Here is a 19,784-nt window from a genome sequence, read left to right on the forward strand (position 1 = left end):
TTCTTTTGATACTAGTCAGGCTGCAGGGTTCAGCCTTAGCTCTTTGAGGGTTCAAATAGCAGGGAGTTAACTCATTACTGGGCAGCCGATACAACAAATGGATTTCCAAGCACCCATATGTTAGAAAGGAACAGAACTTTTAAAAATATAGCTAATTCAACGACTTCTCTTGGATCTAGCACTTACCCCCATGCCTTGCACGAAGATGCCTTTTTAATTTATGGGATCAGGTTTACCAGATTGTCTCTTGACCATCCAGTAGCTGAGATAACTATTCTTATAATATAGACAGACTAGCAGAATGTCAGTCCTAAGCATATTACAGGGAAACAATTGCCACTGATTTCAACCAGTGCATTGGGAACGAATCATTATTAGAAAATATTATTTTAAAATGCAGTTGTGTTCAAATCCTATGTATAAAAGCCATGTACAATTCTTTGTAGATGTTCTCTCACGGAGAGTATTTGATTGTATTTTTATTTATTGTTATAAATTAATAGGCACACCAGGACCTTTGCAGTGAATAATACTTACAGTACTAAGCATAATGCAATGAAGACAACAAAATGTTTGTTAAAATTTTAATGGTATTAAAATCAGAAACTTTAGAGGAACTTTTATAAAGGAAAAATGATTTTCATCAGATCTAGGGCAAACAAGTTATAAGGAGAGATGTATAGAAAATAATAAGTCTTTTAATAGAGGTTTAATGTACTTAGACTTTTGTTAAAAACATTTATTACACTTATTACACTATTTTTTTAATACTTTTTTATTTAGTTAGTTTATATAGGACCATTGTATTGTAGCATTCAAGGGAACTTGCATTAATCTTTGAAAAACAACAAATCCAATTACAAATGTGGCAAATTATATTAGGAGCAGATTGAAACAAATCCACCAACTTAAAAACATAAAAACCATGACAATGACCATTTAAAGCAATTAAGACACCTGGGTGGCTCCAGTTAGCCACTGAGAAAATAATACGTTACATTAAAGGCACAATCTTATAATTGAGGTCCACTAGCTGAAGGACTTTACCTGCAGGTACCTACTGTGCTGGCCAATGGTGCATCTCCATCTTGTGGAACAGTTGCTGGCATAGTGCTCTGTTGGCAGAGCTGGAATAGCTCTGCCAGCAAACTTACACTGGCAGCATAGCTAAAGATGTGGAGCTAAATGGTGGAGTTGCTGCTTGCAGGAAGCGCGAAGCTTGCAGGAAGTGAGAGTGGGAGGCGCAAGGCAACAAGGAAGGTGGCGCTGTGCGAACGCCTAGGTAGAGCTAACATCGTGTTCCTGCTGGTATGTTTGCACAGTGCTGACCTCCCTGTCTGCAGAAGGTCAAATAAGAACCACCACCACTCCCCACCCCACCATTCATTACTTTTATATATATATTTTAATAATTATTTTCCAATATACACCCAATAATAGCCAAATTATAACAATAACAATTAATTCCTAAATTATATAATTATCAAAATGCCAATCAACTTCCAATTAATACATTTTAGTTAAAGTGACTCTTGTATGATGGTTTGGGTGCATTTCCGATCTTATATAACTGTTTTCCATGTCAATTACATTTCAGTTAAAACAATAATCCATTAGTCAACAGCTACATATTTAATGATTTCCATTTGTCATGTTACAATATGTAAATCTATAGCTTCAAGTGAGGAACTCAAACTATTATCTTCATTCTCCCCTGTGTGTGAAAACTGTTATGTTCATGGAGATTCTTTCTGTCCACATACAGTGGTAAGAACAGCTTAGTTTATGAAGAACTTGGATTTAGAACGCTGCAAACCCGAAGTAGGTGTTTTGGTTTGTGAACTTTGCCTTGGAATAAGAACATGTTTCGCTTCCTGTTGAGTGTGTTCCATTTGTAAATTGAGTCCCCCGCTGCAATGGGAAAGCACGGCTTGGTTTAAGAACGGACTTCCAGTACGGTTTAAGTTCGTAAACCTGTTTGTAAACCTGTATGGTGTCTCTTTCACTTCCCAGCTGTTGTTTTCTCCAATCATGACTTGGAGAGGAACTGAATCTTGAAGTTTTTCAGAGGTCTTATCTCTCCATCCCTTGCTTCAATGTCTCAGAACAGGCGACCTTTATAAACCATTCTGTCTCACTAGTAAAACATGTCACAGATCTTCATCATTTCCCCCTCAGCCTAGGAAAAGGTGGGCAGTTTTCGAACGCACTGAAGATTTAATACTCCTTTCCAACTCCCAGAATCTCTGCAGCATTCTTATCACAGCCCCCAAATTATTTTCCTTCAGCTAGAGGTTTATGGCCCAATTAAACATTATTTTGGATTGCTTTCCATCAGTAGCACAAACAAATCTCAGTCTCTTTTTCCTTGTCTTTTGTTTTTAATTGGAGGTGAGGGGAATTATGCTGTCTTTCCAACAGTCATACTTGAGCTTCCCCTCCTTTCTTCATTTCAGATCACACACAGTTTTCCCACAGTTCATATCAATATTACTCCCACGTTCCTTCCTCACTTGCAAATATCTTTTTGCCTTGTATTCTGGAGAGGGTTGCTGAATCCTAAATATATAAAAGAGACTTGGAATAAACAAACCGTGGGCTTCCCTCTCCCCAACTGACTCTCACACTGAATAAAACCTTATCTCGATTCAAACCTTTGATTCTTTGATCCATGTAGCCAGCACTTTTTTTCTGGGGGGATGCATACCCCTAAACATTTTGTGAATCTAAGTTTGCCCTCATTGAGGGGCAGTATTTCAATATGAGTAGGAAAATGAGAGTACCCCTAAACATTTTTTTAGAATGTATGTAGCTGATATGTTCCATAATGTGCTGCTGCAACCGTTTTCCATCACACACTGGTACTTTAAAGTCATTTAAAATGTCAATTAAACAGAGAACCTCTGTTCCTTAATGGTGGCGTAGGAGGCTTTTCACCAGGCGAAGTGCTTTTGCACTCAGCACCTCCCTGCCTCCCACATTCCATGCCGGAGCAAGAGCCAGGTACCGAGACAAACTGTGAGTGAAGCCCATTCCCCCCAGTCCCTGGGGGGAATTTGCAAGGGTGATTTACCCTCTGCCATCCTTGCTTTCTGTTCACCGACGATCCCCCGCCCCTGTCATGGGAGCTACCTCCATTAAGGCAGGTGGGACCGGAAGCCCCCACCATTGCTACTAGTACAATCATGGGTGGTGCATGGAAGGAGCTCCCTCTCCCACTGCATATGATCCTCCTCCATTTCATAGCCATGCTTCTGTTGATAGTTCAACTATACCCCAGACCTGTTGCAAGAAATTTCCCTCCCATGATACGCTCAAAAGGGATTATTTACAGATGGCGTATCTTTTTCCATAGGAGGAGGCGGTAGCTTGAGTTATTGCTCTTTTTCCATTTGACATTTATATTGATAGTATAGTAGTCAATTTAGAAGGGCTTCATTTCCTACCTGTTTTCTCTTAGGCTACTTTGAATTCATGCCGACGATATGATTGTAGTGTCCCATTCGTCAACAGGCATCAGATGCCTGCTTGGAAGTCTTGGGCACTTCCTTGTGTAGGTGAGCAACTTGTCATAAATTATTATTATTATTGAAAGTTCAGTCTGTTTACCTATGCCAAGCTTATGGTGGGGAGGAACAGAATACGGGAGAGGTTAGGGTGGCAGCTGTAAAATGTTGGAAGCTAATCCCCCTCCCTCCGCTCAGAATTAAAGAGTTCTGCATTTAAGGCGAGAGGGTGGTGAGAATGTCAAACCACTGGAAAGTAAGAGAATGAGTCCCCTCTCTTCCAAGTATTATACCAGCCTTTTTAGTGAGAGGAGAAGAACTGGACAGGAAACATCCCTGACATCTCCAGGAGGTAGAGCTGGAAGAGACAGTCTCCTTGTCTGAGGGCTGCTGCCAGTCAGTGTGAGCGTAATTGAGCCAAATGGACCAATGAACTGTCTTGGTATATAAGGCAGGTTCTTAAAATGGAAGCTCATAGCAAAGCTCTGACCGTTGGGATTAAGAACATGCCAGGAACTGTTCGCAAGGTTGACAAGCTGTGTTTTGATGGAGCAAATCCAAAAACAAAACAAAAAATAACACCACCAGGATTGCTTAAAAGCTCATGATTATGGCAAGCTTATAAATTCGTTCAGCAAAATTGTTTGCTCTGCTTATGAATAATCCAAGGGCCGACAGAGAACCCTTCTCCCAGAGCATCAAAGACACAGTAACAAAAGCAGATTTAGCCATAATTTTGTTTCATGCAGACCTGGGACTTTTGGAAGACCATTTCAGATGCGGCTGAATGTGAGAGATCTTGAAATCCAGGAAATCTTTTCCTTATTTCGATTTTCAGACTCTGAAATCTTCAGTAACTCTAAGACGAATGTGGTCAGAGAATGTGTACCTGTGGTTTAGTAATTTAGCCCATTATTTCCTATTCCTTCTACATTATGTAGCATTATCTGCCACTTTTGTTGCATTAAATTGGACTTCACACTTCCGTTACCTTTTTGGTGTCTTAAAAGAATAAATGCACGCGAATGTGCCTTTCAGGTTTAGCTAAGCATTGCTTAGGAAAGATGGACATCCTAAAACCTCATTCTTTGATTATGCAAAACATGCCTGCATATAATGCCTTTTTTCTAGCGTCTTTTAAAGTATGTATAGATTCTGTGTGTTTCCTTTACTATGATATTACTTGCCCCTCTATTCTTGTCCTTCTCTAGCTGTCTGTTTTGTTAGGTGCAATAAGAAAATGAATCCTGAGAGGACAGATAACATTAATTTCCCATTAATTGTCTTAATTTCCCCCCATCTTTTCTTTGTCTGACATACCATTAATGCAGTTGCTTTCCTGAGAAATGCATTGAATTTGAGAGGGGTAATGAAGTTGCAGCAGGCTCCTTCCATCTATGGAAAATGATGATCTTAACCTGCACATCTAGCAAGTCATCAGTGGTTGGATCCAGAGGAAGTTAGCCATGCTTTAGTTCTTCCAAAATCAGTGGGACTCAAGTTGTTATGAGTAGTGCATAACTAACTTCCTTCCCCAATACATTTAGCATACATTTAGGCAGTTAAGGGAAAGCACTTTTTGAAAAAGCAACTCCAAGTAAATACTTTAAAGTTAACACTGTGTCCCAGAGCCAACATTTGCTAATGTGGAAAGGCTCAAAACTGGGAACTAGTGTAGAGCACAACCATGTTAGTAGCACCTGTATTCACACCAACTAGATCTGTGTGCCACAGTCTGGGAAACAATTAAGACAAAAGTTCAAAACACTGACATCCCCATAAACAATTGTAAGCTGGTGTATATATTTTTGGCAGAGGTATCTGCCTTATGATTGGACTTGCCCTCAAATTCTTTTCCTGTTCCACCTTTATATTAATTACAGGACTTAAATCTCCTAGGATTATATGCCTCTACTGTTTCAGTGGAAATGATCATGTGCACTCTGTTTCCTCTGATGAATTCTGAGTCACAGTAGCATCTTGAGCCAAATCAGAAAAGATTACAGGCATTACGTCATGTACATCTTCAAGAACACAACTACACACACACAGTGTCTAATTTACAAATATATAAACACACACACACACACACACACACATGCATATTCCCACACATTCTCTCTTACACAAACACTCCTATATTGATGTATGTTTTTGTTATTGCTGGTTTTATAACTTTTTTTAAAAAAACTTTGGTTATCTTATTATGGAAACTCGATTGAGTTTTTACCCCCAAAGATGGCCTATATATATATATATATATATATATATATATATATATATACACACATTTCAGTGGCCTCCCCTGTTCCCTGCCCCTACTGACAGTCTTTTTTAATAGATTGCTATACATATCCAGTCATAAGCAAGTTGAGTGTGTGACTTTCTAGCATCTTGTATAATGGATTACTGTATAGTAGCGATATCAGTCCTGCTGGTTTTAAAATTTCTGATACTTAATTCATTCAGATGCAGTATATAGCATACTTACCACTTTATCTTTTCCTTTGTGTTGATAGATTTAAGCAAATGTCCGTAACTTGATTTTTTTAATATATAGGACCCATCCAGGACATTCATTAGCATAATTTGTAATTTAAATGCAGCGAGTGCTGGCCCTCCAGAACAATGTTGAACTAGAGACTATACACAATTCTCTCATTTTTATTTTTGTTTTAATCAAGGTAAAAAGTGAAGAGAGTTAACAACTTGCTAGATCCTATTGAATACCTGGATCCTGTAACCTGGACCTTTCCACGGACATAACTGCAAAATGTCACACCAATACTAGATCTAACTGTGAAAGCTGCTCATTGAAATGAGAATACTAGATACCCTAGAAGTATATGCCTATTTACTTGTGAGTAAGCCCTGTTGAATGCAATGGGACTGACTTCTGATTAAGCATGTATATGATTATACTGGTAAAGTGTATTTTCCCTATTCCATATAGCAAAGGAATAGAAATATTCCTTTGCTATATTTTCTAAATTAAGTCTGTGCATTCTATGAATGAATCTCGGCTTTATTACACTTGGGTCACACACACACACACACACACACACACACACACACACTCTTACACACTTGCATGTGCACAGACAGACTGGGAGCCTCAATGGTGCCCCTCTGAAGGATTCACCGGGGCAAAAAACCCCGGCTAGCGCGCCCCCACAGTAGCTGCATTAGAGCCTCATTACAATTCTTTGAAATCCTGCATGCCCAGTCCCCCTCATCTTAACTCCCAGAACTATCCCTTTAAAGAGATATTTTAATACCTGGGTTTTATTGTGCCTAGGGCTAAAACATATGACATATTTTTAAACCACTGTATTTACTATTGACTCTGAAGTCTAATCAGATGACAACTACATAGGAAGTCTGGAAAGCTAATAGCAATTGCAGGTGTCAACCCACATTTCAAGGACTTGAGAGTTCAAATGATATATACATACCAGTAAACCACTTTGATTATCTTCTGCAGCCTTGTGTGGACAAAATAACTAACGTTACTGCCAGCTGCCTTTGAAACCTCATACCACAAACAGGAAGGCATGAAATAGTCATGTTAATAGTGAGTAAAGTGGATCAAATCTTTTGTTTGTTTGTTTTTTGAGAAGCTGTGAAGGATGGTTAATACCCTGTCTTTCTGTGTGTATTAATGTAAGCTGAACTGATGGAAAGGTTCTTCGTATCAGATGCAATTCCCACCATACGAATGTTCCTTGAAATGGCTTACAGGCACATATGGAGTGATGCTGCCTCCTATCCAATTGCTTGTATTGACGGTGCATCGCCTGAGTGCCAAATCGTATGCAGGTGACCAGGACATGGTTGCAAAGACTAGGCCACCAGGCAGCTCTTGCCCACCCGCAGCATACAGTATACATGCTGTCAAAGTCCATTACGCACAGCAAGGTGCGAAGCTGCGAGTGAGACAAAGAATAAGTGTGTAATAGCACCAAGCAGCCATCCTGCTGTCGCTGCAGCTTGCTGTTCTATCTGCACCATCTTCACCCGGGAGTTGTCCCAACATAACCCCTGAACCTGCCCTCCGGAGGGGAGAGGGAAGTTTATAATTGGACTGCTTATGTAATTTGCTTGTGCGTGTTGGTCTTCCGCAGCATGTAAAGCTGTGGCGTTGAGAAAAAAAGAAACTTTCTAGAATTAATGAGGCTGCTGTGTAACCTTTCAGCTGAGCATAGGATGTGATTACATCCTCTGCCGTTGCTTTCACTCCTGCTGCTGCTCCTCTTTGAGGCTGGAGCTGATGTGATGGCGTTGAAGGTTGTTCCTGTTCATATAGGATATGTACCAAAAGCAGAAAATACAGCGGCACATGCATACCATTCAAGTACATCTATTTTGCTTATCTATATATGTTTTCCATATTTATATGGTCTGTTTGGTTGTTCTCCACGAAGGGGAGATGCAGGATGCACACTCGGCACCCTGAGAATTCCCAATTTCCTTTTTCTTTTTAAAGCAATTTCCCCATTTTGTGTGGTTGCAGAAATTTTCTTGAAAGCATGTGGGGATAATTGGTCTTTTCTGTGGTCCGGGGGCAAAGCTTCAGCATCCTGCCTAGTTCCCTGCTCTCTTCCATTACTAATGCAAACAGAATTGTGCAAAAATATGCCCATTTTACAGAATGTGTTCTGCTTCTCTTGATGCAGAATGCGTGTGATTTTTTTAAAGGCTGGTTTTTGTATGCCGCTCTTACATGTTGTACATTCTACATTCCTAAGAGTGTAAACTCTAAGGAACAGAGGGGGACTTCCGGGTAAACTTGCATAGGATCCTTGGTTGTCTTTGAACTGGATGTGAAAGTAAGTGTCATTTTAAACAGTGGAACTATCTGAAGTATTTTGAGTAGTGCAGCTTTAATGTTTCTTGCATAGATCTTGATAAATCTGAGGAGTGGTACTTGCATTACTCTTCAAATAGCCACCCTGCACAGTCAGCCTGCATTATATCTGAATGGGTATGTGTAGTTTTCTTTCAAGAATATCCAAGGATGATACATCAGGATAGTCTGAAGTGTGACACACCCCCACACCCCAAATTTGATTAATCAGCCTTCTGCAAAACATTTTGCCAATATCTGCTTGGATACTTGGAGAGGTGGTGCAGTAGCTAACACAACCATAGAGGCATGATAAAGTATATCTTGCATCAGTATCCCAGGAAACATCACACACTGTGAATGGTACCCTCTTTGGGTGGGGCTATAACTAGGCAGACAGGGCTACCCCTGGACATTTTGCTGCTTGAGGCAAAGGGCAAAATGCCCCCCTCCCCACTTTTCCATTTACAGAAGCCAACTGGACTAGCAGTTGTATTTTATTTTGATACTGGCAATGAGATGGTGCTCTTTGCCAAACACGAGGGTGCAACAGGCTAGTTATGAGTGTGCAGGGCGCCCATTGCTTCCTGTATCTGCCACCTGATGCAGTTGCCTCATTTCAGTTATGCCTAGTGGCAGGGATGGCCCTGCATGGCAGGTTCCGTTTTAATTTTCTCTGTTTGAAAACAAAAAGAGCACAGGCACTTCAGTATACCTCACCAAAATAAATCTGGTGTTTGGTTGAGCCTAATTAGCTGCACTGTCAGAAGGCGCTCCAGAAAAAAACTGTCACTGCGCTAATTAGTCTACTATAAAAACACACCAAGAAACACATTAAAGGGTGGGTCAGGCAAATTGGTTGAGGTGCAAGAATGGGTGGCCTGTTGTGCTCGTTACCAGATTGTGCATCTCTGAGACTAGATGAGTAATGTTTTAATTTAGAGATTGTCAAGGGAAGAACTGAAAACAGGGGGAAGTCATTTGCTATGCCAAAGCTTTCCATTATCCAGTGCACTGATTTGATCTATCTGAATGATGACAAATACAGAAACCCACTACATTAATCAACCTGCATTAGAAAATGGAAACATCTTATTTTGCAGTCTCATACCTGGATTGCTAAATGGAGAGACTATGAAGTCTGAGATGCATTGCAAGAACAGAAATTTTAATTCCACAGCGGGGATTTTCAGATTTGCTGTTGAATTAATGTTTACCTAGGAGTAAGTCATATTGCTTTCCAATGCAGCATGCTCTTAATACGGTTTGTAGGACAGAAACATTGATGCCTCTACGATTTTGCTCTTTATGCTCCTGCTGTAAGCTTACACAGAAAGTTATTCCAGAACTTTGTACTGTAAACTGAGCCAAATGTATATGAGCAGCATGCGAACCATTTATGTAGGATAGCCTACATCAGTTTAAAATTGGAAAGTGATGCTAGTAAAATGAGCGTCACCAAATTTCAGAAGGGTTTCATGGCTGAGAGTTTTGTATGGAGCTTCTGTGGGCAAAATATTGGTTTTGGTGATAGATAAAAAGACGTTACCATAAATTGATTCTTGGACATTTTCATACGGACAAATATTACCGTACTGAGTAAAACTTTCCTTTATTTCCCCTTTGGGTAGCTTTGGTGAAAAATTGCATGTTAAGTAAGATGTATGCCTCTGAACTTGCTTTCGTCTTCCAAATCCTGAATATGATTTTATTTTATTTTTACTGATGTATACCAACAGTTTTCTTGAGGGTTTTTGATTCATCAGCATGCCACGCTTTGCTTCTTCTGGCCGTTTTGTTTGTTTTTCTTGCTTGTTTTTCTTTAATTTTAAGTAAGAAGATGCACTACCAACAAAAATGAACTCCTGAGTCATAAGCACCTTATTTGGAAGTAAAGACCCATTAATTCCAAATCTCACTTCCAAGTCAATGTGCTTACTATCATAGGCTGAGTAGTCCGACCAAGATGAATAGTGTCAAGAAACCTGTTTAGCATGTGGTGAATGATGCTACACTTACGGGTCTTGCTGCTCAGCAGAAGAAATGTCCTACACATGAAATTGCTGTTCTGTAGGGTCATGGACGAATCCAGATTAGTCCTGGATTTTGCTCTTCTTAAAGCAAAATCCAAGGACACCAAACATGATTTATTTACCCCTTCTGACACTTTAACTACACTCTCCTACTTCTGTTTTCTAAGAGTAGAATAGGGGTGCAATGATGGGTAAGAATAGTAATGATGGGTAAGAAACCAGGGTCTGTGAATTAGACCAGGTATGTAGCAATCAGACTTAAAGGTTTATTTGGGGTGGTGGAATGACATTTCAGAGCTTGCAGTGTTACTGCTGAGGTGTCGGCTTCCCCCTCCTTCTATCATCACCACCTCCCAAGTGCCCACATTCATACCAGTTAAAACATGTTTGCATACATGTGTCTTCCCTTCAGACCTTGCAGAAAAGGGTAGGGTTGGCATGCTATGGAAATGCAGGGCTCGTTTTCCCTACAGTTTCTAAAGCCAAGAGGTTATAGGGCAGGATGGGGAAGTTGATTAGGAATGAGGAGTTGCCCACTGTGGCCAAGAGAATTCAAATGGCTCAAAGAAGGTTGCAGATGGCTCTGCCCAGCTGAGGTGCTCCCCTATGTTGTCCCCTGACCCCACTCATAATTTGGGACATCTCTTATTTTTATAAATTGGTCTCTGAGGCAGATGTGGAAAAACTGCACTGGCTTGAAGTTCCATCTGTCCTACCGCGCAGGGCACAAATAGCAAGAGAGAGATGTGAGACTCTGGCTTTTTAGGTAGTGTCTGCCGGACTGAAGTGTGACTTGTGACAATAATCTATGGAATGGCCTGTTTTTAGCGATAGGCAGTGCTTTAATTTCTAAGCAAAGGAGAAGCCGGGCCTCACGTCTAGCTGGAAGCAACCTCTTGTCCTTCATCCTTGCCATCTATGGTGGACTATAGGAGCCAACTCCTAGGTGCCATGTGGGCTTTGGCCCCCACAATAAAATATTTGAGGAGGCTTGGCCCCCACAGTTGATGGGCATTCCCATTCAAATGATATGTGTGCACTGCGTCATGTGATCGGTTCTGTGTGGTGGGGCTTACCTGGGCCCCCACAATATTTTATTCAAATTGGCACCCCTGCAGTGCACTCAGGCTTTGCAGTCAGTGACAAGGGAAGATGGCACCCTAAACAGGTCCCAGGACCGCTTTGACCCACTCCTCCTTCATCCCTGCCTGGGCTCCCATGAAACTCCAGGTGTAAGTTAAGAAGGAAAGTCCCAGCCTTGGGACTGGAGGCGTGGAAGGAGGAAAGCCTTTGCTAAGTGTAACGGGATAGGGTAACCTCTAGCCTGCCTCTACCCTTAGCTGTTGGACCACGCTGGCTGGGGCTGATGGGACTTGAGCATCCCTGGTTTAGTGAGACAGTTCTAGCGTCAGCCTTCCCACGTCCCTGGCCGCTGTCTGCTTGGCATCCAGCGCCGCTCATCCTTCCCACTCCTCCTCCTCCGGAGGAAACTGGTTTCGAGTTTAGGTGGCTGAAGAAGATTCCGCTCGACTTGGGAGGGCCACCGTGGGAAAGCCCGGATGGCCCTTCTCGCTGGGAAGCCGAGAGACCGGAGCTCCTTGCAAATCTCTCTCTGGGAGTGTCAAAAAGCCCCCGGAGGCGGCGCAAGTGTAGGCGGCTGGGGGGGACCCCGCCGTTCCTCCCCTACGCGCGCCTTCCTTTTGCCCCACGGTCTCCAGGTTAAGGCGAAAAGGAAATGGCAAACCGAGCCCTGATAATGAGCAGATGAATAAACGTGCGAGAAACTCCTCTTGGCCACCCCGCCACCCCTCCCCATCTTCTCCTTGGCTCCTTCAAAGACGCCAAAACAACCTGCTCTCCAGAAACCGCCGGGGCTGGAAGGAAGACGATCCGCGCCCCAAGTAGCGAGTGAAGGGCTTGGCAGTTTTGAAACAATGAGAAACGTGGATCGGAAGTTGGGTTTAAGTGGCTTAGAGGGGATTAGGGCTTCAAATTGGCGGTGGGGCCCGGCGCTTTCCTGCGAGAGTCATGCCGCCTTTTAAAAGATTACGCGCAGATTTGACAGCAGCTCCGGCTGGATATTATGAGCCGAGCAAAGGCAGCTGGAAGGAGCGGGGATGGAGGTCCCTCCCGAGGGATTTTATTTTATTTTATCCCATTTTATTTTATTTTAACCCGGCTCCTTCTGTTCCTCGCCTCCAGTTTCCTTGTGCCGGTACTTTTCATAAAGGCTACTTTTGAAGCGTGTTGTGGGAAGAGCAGGGCGTACAGAGGCATTGGAACGAACATTCCTATTCCACTCAGACGCGTTTTAATTTTGGTATGAAAAGCATACCCCCGTTAAAACGAGGGAGAGGTGCCCAACAATTTTTCTGATTGACAAGTATTTCGATTGCATTATCTGTGGAACTTGAGTGATCACTTTTCCCCGCTTTAAGGTGTAAGAACAGCGTTTGTAAACGGAGGCTTTGTAAGGCGGAGCGCTGAAATGCGCCCTTCCCCAAAAGGGGTACTAAGCTGTGTTCTGTGTTGCAACAAAAAAACCACAGCAGTGCCTTGTGGCAAGCTTAAAAGTACTCAACAAACGAAGATATTTCTTAATGGCGCACGAAGGTGTGGGAATCGATCCTACGTGAAAAATGGACATATAAATTTAGAACCGCAAGAGGTCCACAAAATACGAACCAATTTCTTTCTATTTGGTGTGATTTTATTGTTGTTCACATTAATGACACAGAGCATAGACAATCTCCCGCCCTCCATGAATAGCTGTGGAAAATACGATGAAATAGAAATAGAGGCAGAGCTTTACAAACGAAGGTTCTCTGGAAATGCAGCTCATCTCCCCCTGGAAAATGAGGGGTATCCATGCCAGAGGGGTTTTTATTTGTATAGACATGTTTTATAACGTCTCTGTATTTTATCGAAAGTCTGGAGTGCATTTCTGAAGTATCTCGGTCCCCTGTAGGTCCCGCCTTCGTGCCTGTTTTCTGTGATTGACTTCCTTCTATGCTCGATTTTGCCCATTTACTTATTTATTTCGCGCCCTTCACCAGGGAGGGTGGGTTATGCGATACATTTTGTGGCATAAACTGCTATGGGCCAAAGCCCAGCTCGTTAGCATTAGCGGATGTTACATTTGATGAATCTCATACCATTAGAAATTGGTTCGTCTTTAGGCGGCCCCGAGGGGCTCTCTGCCTTGAAAAAACGGGGGATTAATTTTTTTAATGGCTTGCTTTAAAATGACGAAAGAAGCATATTTCCATTTTTTCGTTTGCTTCCTTCCTCGTGTTGTGCATCTTGAGTACTTCCTAACGCGGGATGAAAGTTGGTGGTCGAAGGAGACGGGGTAAAATCGCCACGTCCATTGGGAGCGAGAGGAAACTCCACACCCCAGAGGCCCTTAACGTCACTTTGTGTGTGTCCCCCTCTCCCCCTCCCCACTTCAGCTTTTGGATCTCTTCATGGTGTGGGATTGGTCGACTTACCTAGCTGACTACGGGCAGCCCAGCTCCAAGTACCTGCGCGTCAATCCAACCACCGCCTTGGCCCTCCTGGAGAAGTGAGTCACACACAGCCCTCCTCCTCTTCCTCTAGCCATCTATTTCTGCAGGCGCTATCAGGAGACCAATGCCTTGCAGGAGAGCGAATGCTAGGGCACCCCCCCGCCCCAGGACACGCATAGGGAAAGGTTAGGTTGTAACCCAAATGCGAGCGCTTAGGTGCCGCTTGTCCCTTTGCAAACGGGGAAATGCTTCTTTTAGTTTTAACAACTCCATCCGGATCTCTCGTGATTAGGACTGGACACTATCTGCACCTTCCCGCTTAGGAAATTTGCCCATCCTAAATTTCCTCGGACGGACGAGTCCCCTTTCATTGGCGCCCCCAAAAGAAGCCCACGCAAGATGGCAAAGTGTGGGATGGATCTCGGAGCAATTGGTAAACGTCCTGATTTTCAGGACCTTTTGGTTTAAAATTATTCCAAAAGATGTAATTACTCTTTTTGAGAGAGAGAGAGAGAGAGAGAGAGAGAGAGAGAGAGAGAAACAAACAAACAGACAGACAGACAGACAGAGAGAAACCTGCAGCAAAAACGCCAACACAAATGTGACTAAACTGCAGTATTAAAAATGATTCTTTTCAGTATGGGGTCTTTGCTTGCGTTGCGCTATGCAAAATTCCCATCACCAACCCCCCCCCCTTCAAGGAGTCCACGTGCTTTGATTTAACCGGATAGTAGATCAGATTGCTACAAAAAAGTTGATCCATTTGATCCAGTGTGCCCCCCAGTGCAGGCAGGCCTTGGCTGAGGATCTAACCTTGATCGAGAGAGAGAGGGAGAAAGATGGATGCCTCTACAGTCTAGTTGTTCCAAGGATCGCGGCAGCTGCCTTGAAAATGGGAAAGAGAGTGAGGAAGGTGCAGTCCTGGGCAGGCTTCACCTGGGACGAAGTCCCTCTCAGCTGAATGGTACTTACGTCTGAGCAAACCTCTTTAGGTTGAAGCAGCGAGGCTCTCTGGAAGCTTCAGCCTCGCCGCAAATGCGGAATAGGAAAGAGCGTTTAGGAGTCAAGGCACACCGCTTGCAGCTACACCCTGAAATGTAAAGGCGTTATAAATATTTAGCTGTGCCTTAAACTACCCCCTTCCTTTCTAACTGTTGATTCGTTTTCTTTCTTCCCCCCTCGCAACGCCCCAACGTTATGCAGAGTCCACAGAGGGTATGTATTTTCGTACTTTTTTGGTTTTACTTCTACTGTCACTCCGAATTTATTCCTTTTGGTATTAAACGACCCAAGGTTCCGCTTTGAAGAGATTAATAGGAAGGCTGACTAAAACAAACAAACAAAAAACAACTCAAGCCAAACTAAAGTGTCTTAATGGTTACAAGAAGTTGCCCATATACGAATTACAATGAACTGCATTCTGTTCCTTGTACAAGTAACTTAAAAAACAACTGATTGTAACAGAATTCCCTTTGATTCCATGGATACTTCCACACATCTATAATATTTAGGGTAGCCTCCATCTCCTATTAAAAAAAAGTCCTGTTTGCACCGGAAAATCCTGCTTTGTCATCCCAGCTCAGAATTTTCAGATTTGGAAAATGAACTCAGGTCCCGGAAAGTTTATGCCACCCTAAAATATTTTAGCCTTTGAAGTTCACGCGTCTCTCTGTTGTTTTCGCCTAGACTGCTCTTTCCGCCGTTCCGATTGGAAGAAAATCGGATTAAGCTGGTGCCATAAACTCGGCTGCTTGAGAACCTCAAAGGTTCCGAGCGCGCCGTTTTTTGCGCATTTGGGGGGGAGGCTGCGGGCATTAAGCCCTTTGCGTTGGGAACGAACGCAAATGAGGAGGAAATTTGGGCTTCTTTTGAAAACTAGCGAACTAACTTAACTTCTGTTTCTTTCCTTTTCGCCCGTTCTGCTTTTAGAATGAAAGACGTGAAGAAGAACAACATCTTCGCCCAGTTCAGGAAGAACGACCGCGACAAGCAGAAGCTTATCGAGACGGTGGTGAGGCAGCTGCGAGGCTTGGTGAACGGGATGTCCCAGCACTCCTGAACGCCGGGCGTTTCTGGAGACCGGCGGGCGCAGGCCGAAAACTAAGCCTGCCTTTCCCCGGTTAGGGTCCTTGCTCCATGGACAACTGGAAAAGATGCTGTGAAAGGGACCGGCCTATGGAAACAGCCGGAGAGAACCTGAGCGTCTGCACTGCTGTCAATTAATGCTATCTTAACAACAACAACTTGTAAAAGGAAAAACAAAACCACACACACACATACATTAGTAGGGGTGGAATAGGGCTGTATATTTACCAAGGCAAAATGCCAAATTGTACATGCAACAGAGGGACTGTAAATAACTTTCTTTGCGGTCTGCGGGCAACGCCTCAAGATTCCCCCCTCCCCTTTTCCAAATGACTTGGTGGGGGTGAGATTGCCACGCAATCCGCCACTGCTGCTCCCTACACTAACCCCGAGGTCATGTTTCCCCAAGCAAGGAACTTTTTCTGTTTCAATAGTTGCCTGTCTCTCTAAATATAAATATTAATATATATATATTTACACACACTCTCCTGTATTATTTGTAAATTATTAGCCTTAAGTGAGATCCAACAGGTTTTCTATACCAGATTTTCTTCTTTTCTTTTCTTTTTTTTGTAGTGGGGGGCAAAAAAGGAGAGGGTTTTCTTTTTTTTGTAGAGAGCCTTTCCAAACTACCTGAATCAAAACTCCGGCCTTGGTGGTCTTTGAACAACTGGACTTTTCTCGGGTATTTGAGCGACGGGACTTTTATATACAATTCTTAAACCCCCGCGGCGGCCCCAGCCCCCCTTTCCTCTGCCTGTGTAAGGGATAAGGCAGCGCGATGCCAATGTTGTGCGTGTAGTTGTGTAGGTAGGTCTCTGTGTGTGTGTGTTTCTGGCTGTGTGTGTGTCCATCTGGGTGTTTCTAGGACTAGCTATTCCCCACCCTACTCCGTTCCCCTCAATTTTCAACTTCTGCACTGGAGCAGCCTCGTTCGAAACGCAAAGCGAATGTATCCTAAATTCCAAAAAACCAAATGAACCGAGGGACTTGCATCAAGAATGTATCTTTCTTTCCTCCTTTTCACGCGCTCCGTGTATTAAGTTATTTGGACAGTCCCGAATACAGTAATATAAACCTTACCCTCCCTTTGGTGTGGCTTGTTTCATTTTTTTTCTAATGGGGGAATGCAGCGTCTCAGCCTGCTGGACCTTCGCTCATCGGGGTTTCGATCAAACGAATCTCTCCTTCTGACTTCGGCTCAGGCACAGTCGAGATCGTCCGCGCCCTCGGATCTTCCTGCCTGTCCAGGCGGCCTCTACGGTTTGTGGGAGCAGCAGCGTGCAACCGGGGAAGATTTTTTCCCCCTCGCAGCCAAGTCCACCAGCCTTGGAGATGCGACCGGAAAGTCAGGGCACCTCGGAGCATCTTGCTTATTTTCTCTCTCTCTTTTCTTCCCACTCTTTTCTCATTAGAGGAGACAAGACTGAAGCTGCATTCAATCGTGCATTGTTTAGGGAGGAACTCTGGGGGTGTTGGCTTGTGCCTTTTTTTTTTAAGGAAGGGATGGGGGCAGCTGCCGGGAGGATCAATCGGAGCCGAAGACAGAGAGCTGTCGCTTCGGGTTTGCTGGCCAAGACCGATGGCCCCCAAAGGGCATGGACGGGGCCAGCCTGGCCTCATCCTCGGAGGGTTTGATCTGCCCTGCGACAAGGCCTCTGCAGCCCACCTTTCCTCATGAGGCAGCCGGGTAAGTTCTTTTGCTTCTTAGCGAGGGAGGTCTGCAGATCTGGCTAAAAAGGGGGCCGGTAGCTTGCTGCTGAAGTTCCAGCAATTGGGGGGCGGAATTGGGAATGAGAGGGTCGAATGGACAACGAAGCTATTCAGGGCAGATCAAAGAAAGCGCCTCTTGACGCCGCGCAAGGATGAGCTATGGAACTCGCTTCCTCAGGAGGCAGCGGTGACCTCTATGGCTTTAAAAGAGGACTAGACAAATTCTAAGTTGCCGATGGCTACTACCCACGATGGCTGTAGCAAGGCTTCTGAATACCAGTTACTGGAAACCACAGGAGGGGAGAGACAGGGTTCTTGTGCTCGAATACTGCTTACTAGTTTCCCACAGGCATCTGGTTGGCCACTGTGAGAACAGGCTTTCGACCAGGCCCCTAATTGCTCTTACATGCTAAGGACGCGCCTGTAACAATCTTGGCTTTGCAAAGACTCAGCGAGCCAACAGAGCAGCTCAGAACGACGGGAATTTGGCCTTCACAGTCTTGGGAGACGTGATGAGCGCCCCGCGCGCTTGCTTTGCGCCAAGCCGGGCACCTGGAATCATTTCTTGACAAACGCAGCAGGGAAACTGGGGTGTAGGATAGATGGCTGGAGAGCCAGAGAGTCCCCCTTGGCATTAAGTGAAACAGGGAAAGGTGTCCTCTGATCTTGACATCCTGCAAGAACTTTGAATGAAGGCAGAGACCCGAGCTTTATGCATCCACAGGAGCTGGCAGGCGCTGCAGCGGGGAAAGAGGCACCACGCACTTATGCACCTCGGTGGGAAAGTGGTGCAGCTTCACTTCTTCAGCCCCCCCGCCCCGCACGCTCCAGCACAAAGGACAGATGCTTCTGTGATCTGGATCTCTAAGGGGCAGCCCTATCTGGGAAGTAGAAAAGACGCTTTTTTTTTTAAGGACCAGTATTGAGAAAATCCTGTAGCTTTTTCCGCTAATGTCACTCGTTAGCCATTCTTATGGGCACCACTGGGGCTAGGAAGGTGATTTGAGATAGAGCCTCTTAGCGGGACGAAGCCGGGGTCTAAGTATTCTAGATAAATAAGTGCAAAAAACGGGGGACGGAGAGGACAGAACTCAGCAAGTTCCGTGAGTACGGAACTGGGCTATTAGGAGAGAGGATGGGGTGCGCGGAATGGGCCCGCATGTTTCTGGTCCCGCTTGGATTGAACAGGAAAAGAAAAACCGACTGTGCCTTAGGGTTCAAAACTAGTCGTTCAGGTCTTTCAGCCTGAGGTTCTTGTCACCGTCTAAGATGGCCTTTCGCTCGTCGCTTGTGGCCTTCGGGTCTTGTCTCCGCAGGCCATGTCTTTGTGGTCTTTTCGTTGAGGGACATAACAACAACAACAACAACAACAATAATAAAGCAAGTGCAATAAACCTCTACAATATGCAGTAAAGGCGAGATACAATGGGGGGGGGGTCACCAAGCTGCTTACATGAACTTATCAGCGTTCAATTCCCTTACCGCTACTGTTGCCACAAATGCAATCTAAGACCTTCGCCCACGCAAGAGCACGTGTGTCGTGTAATTTCCTAACTTTATGTTCAATAAAGCAGACGCAAATTAGCTGGAAGGTGACTTAAACGCGGCTTGGAAAGCAGCGGCATTTGCTTCGCTAATCCCTCCCGGAGAGCTGTTCCCCTGCCGTTGCCGGTTCCTTGAAGGAATTTTGCCGGCTGCACCCGAGATAAATTTGCTGAGCAATTGCCGCCTTCGAAGCGAATCTCTGCAAAAGAGATGCGTGGCTTCGGCGTCATCCCACCCAGAACTTGGCTGCAAATGTTTAGGAAAGCGGCGCAAACCACAGGCATTAGAGAACCTTGCGAACTTCATGGGTGCATATTATTAATATTTGCTAATAAGAATCACTAGCATTCGTTGTATTAGCGGTGCAGAGTTGGTAGTAGAAACTTCCCCCTGTCGAAAGCTGTGTGGATTGGGGCCGGTTGTGTAGTTACTAAGCCTTCCCCGGGACTCACCCTACTCACTACCTCCAAGCTAAGGTAGCTGGAAGTCCGGCCTGCGTAAATGGAGATGGGGCTGGAATCGACCAGCTACAACCCGCATACTAAAG

At 44.2% G+C, this 19,784-nt stretch overlaps 1 protein-coding gene across 13 annotated transcripts in view; it reads left to right on the plus strand.

The window, feature by feature from the left end:
• EXOC6 (exocyst complex component 6) overlaps positions 1–17,061 on the plus strand; it is a 92,490-nt gene extending 75,429 nt beyond the window's left edge. For 8 of the 13 annotated variants that reach the window (XM_083616144.1, XM_083616151.1, XM_083616150.1 and 5 more), the window contains 3 exons: positions 13,838–13,950; positions 15,098–15,109; positions 15,824–17,061. In XM_083616144.1, the coding sequence (XP_083472270.1) occupies positions 13,838–13,950; positions 15,098–15,109; positions 15,824–15,953 (255 nt within the window). In that variant the 3' untranslated portion in view covers positions 15,954–17,061. Of the gene's footprint in view, positions 1–13,837; positions 13,965–14,186; positions 14,348–15,097; positions 15,110–15,823 lie in introns of those variants that run through there. The other 5 variants (XM_083616145.1, XM_083616146.1, XM_083616147.1 and 2 more) reach the window with 2 other exon arrangements.
• The last annotated feature ends 2,723 nt before the right edge of the window (positions 17,062–19,784 follow it).

The sequence above is a fragment of the Podarcis filfolensis genome, assembly GCF_964270895.1.
Source record: "Podarcis filfolensis genome assembly, chromosome: 5".
Classification (NCBI taxonomy): domain Eukaryota; kingdom Metazoa; phylum Chordata; class Lepidosauria; order Squamata; family Lacertidae; genus Podarcis; species Podarcis filfolensis.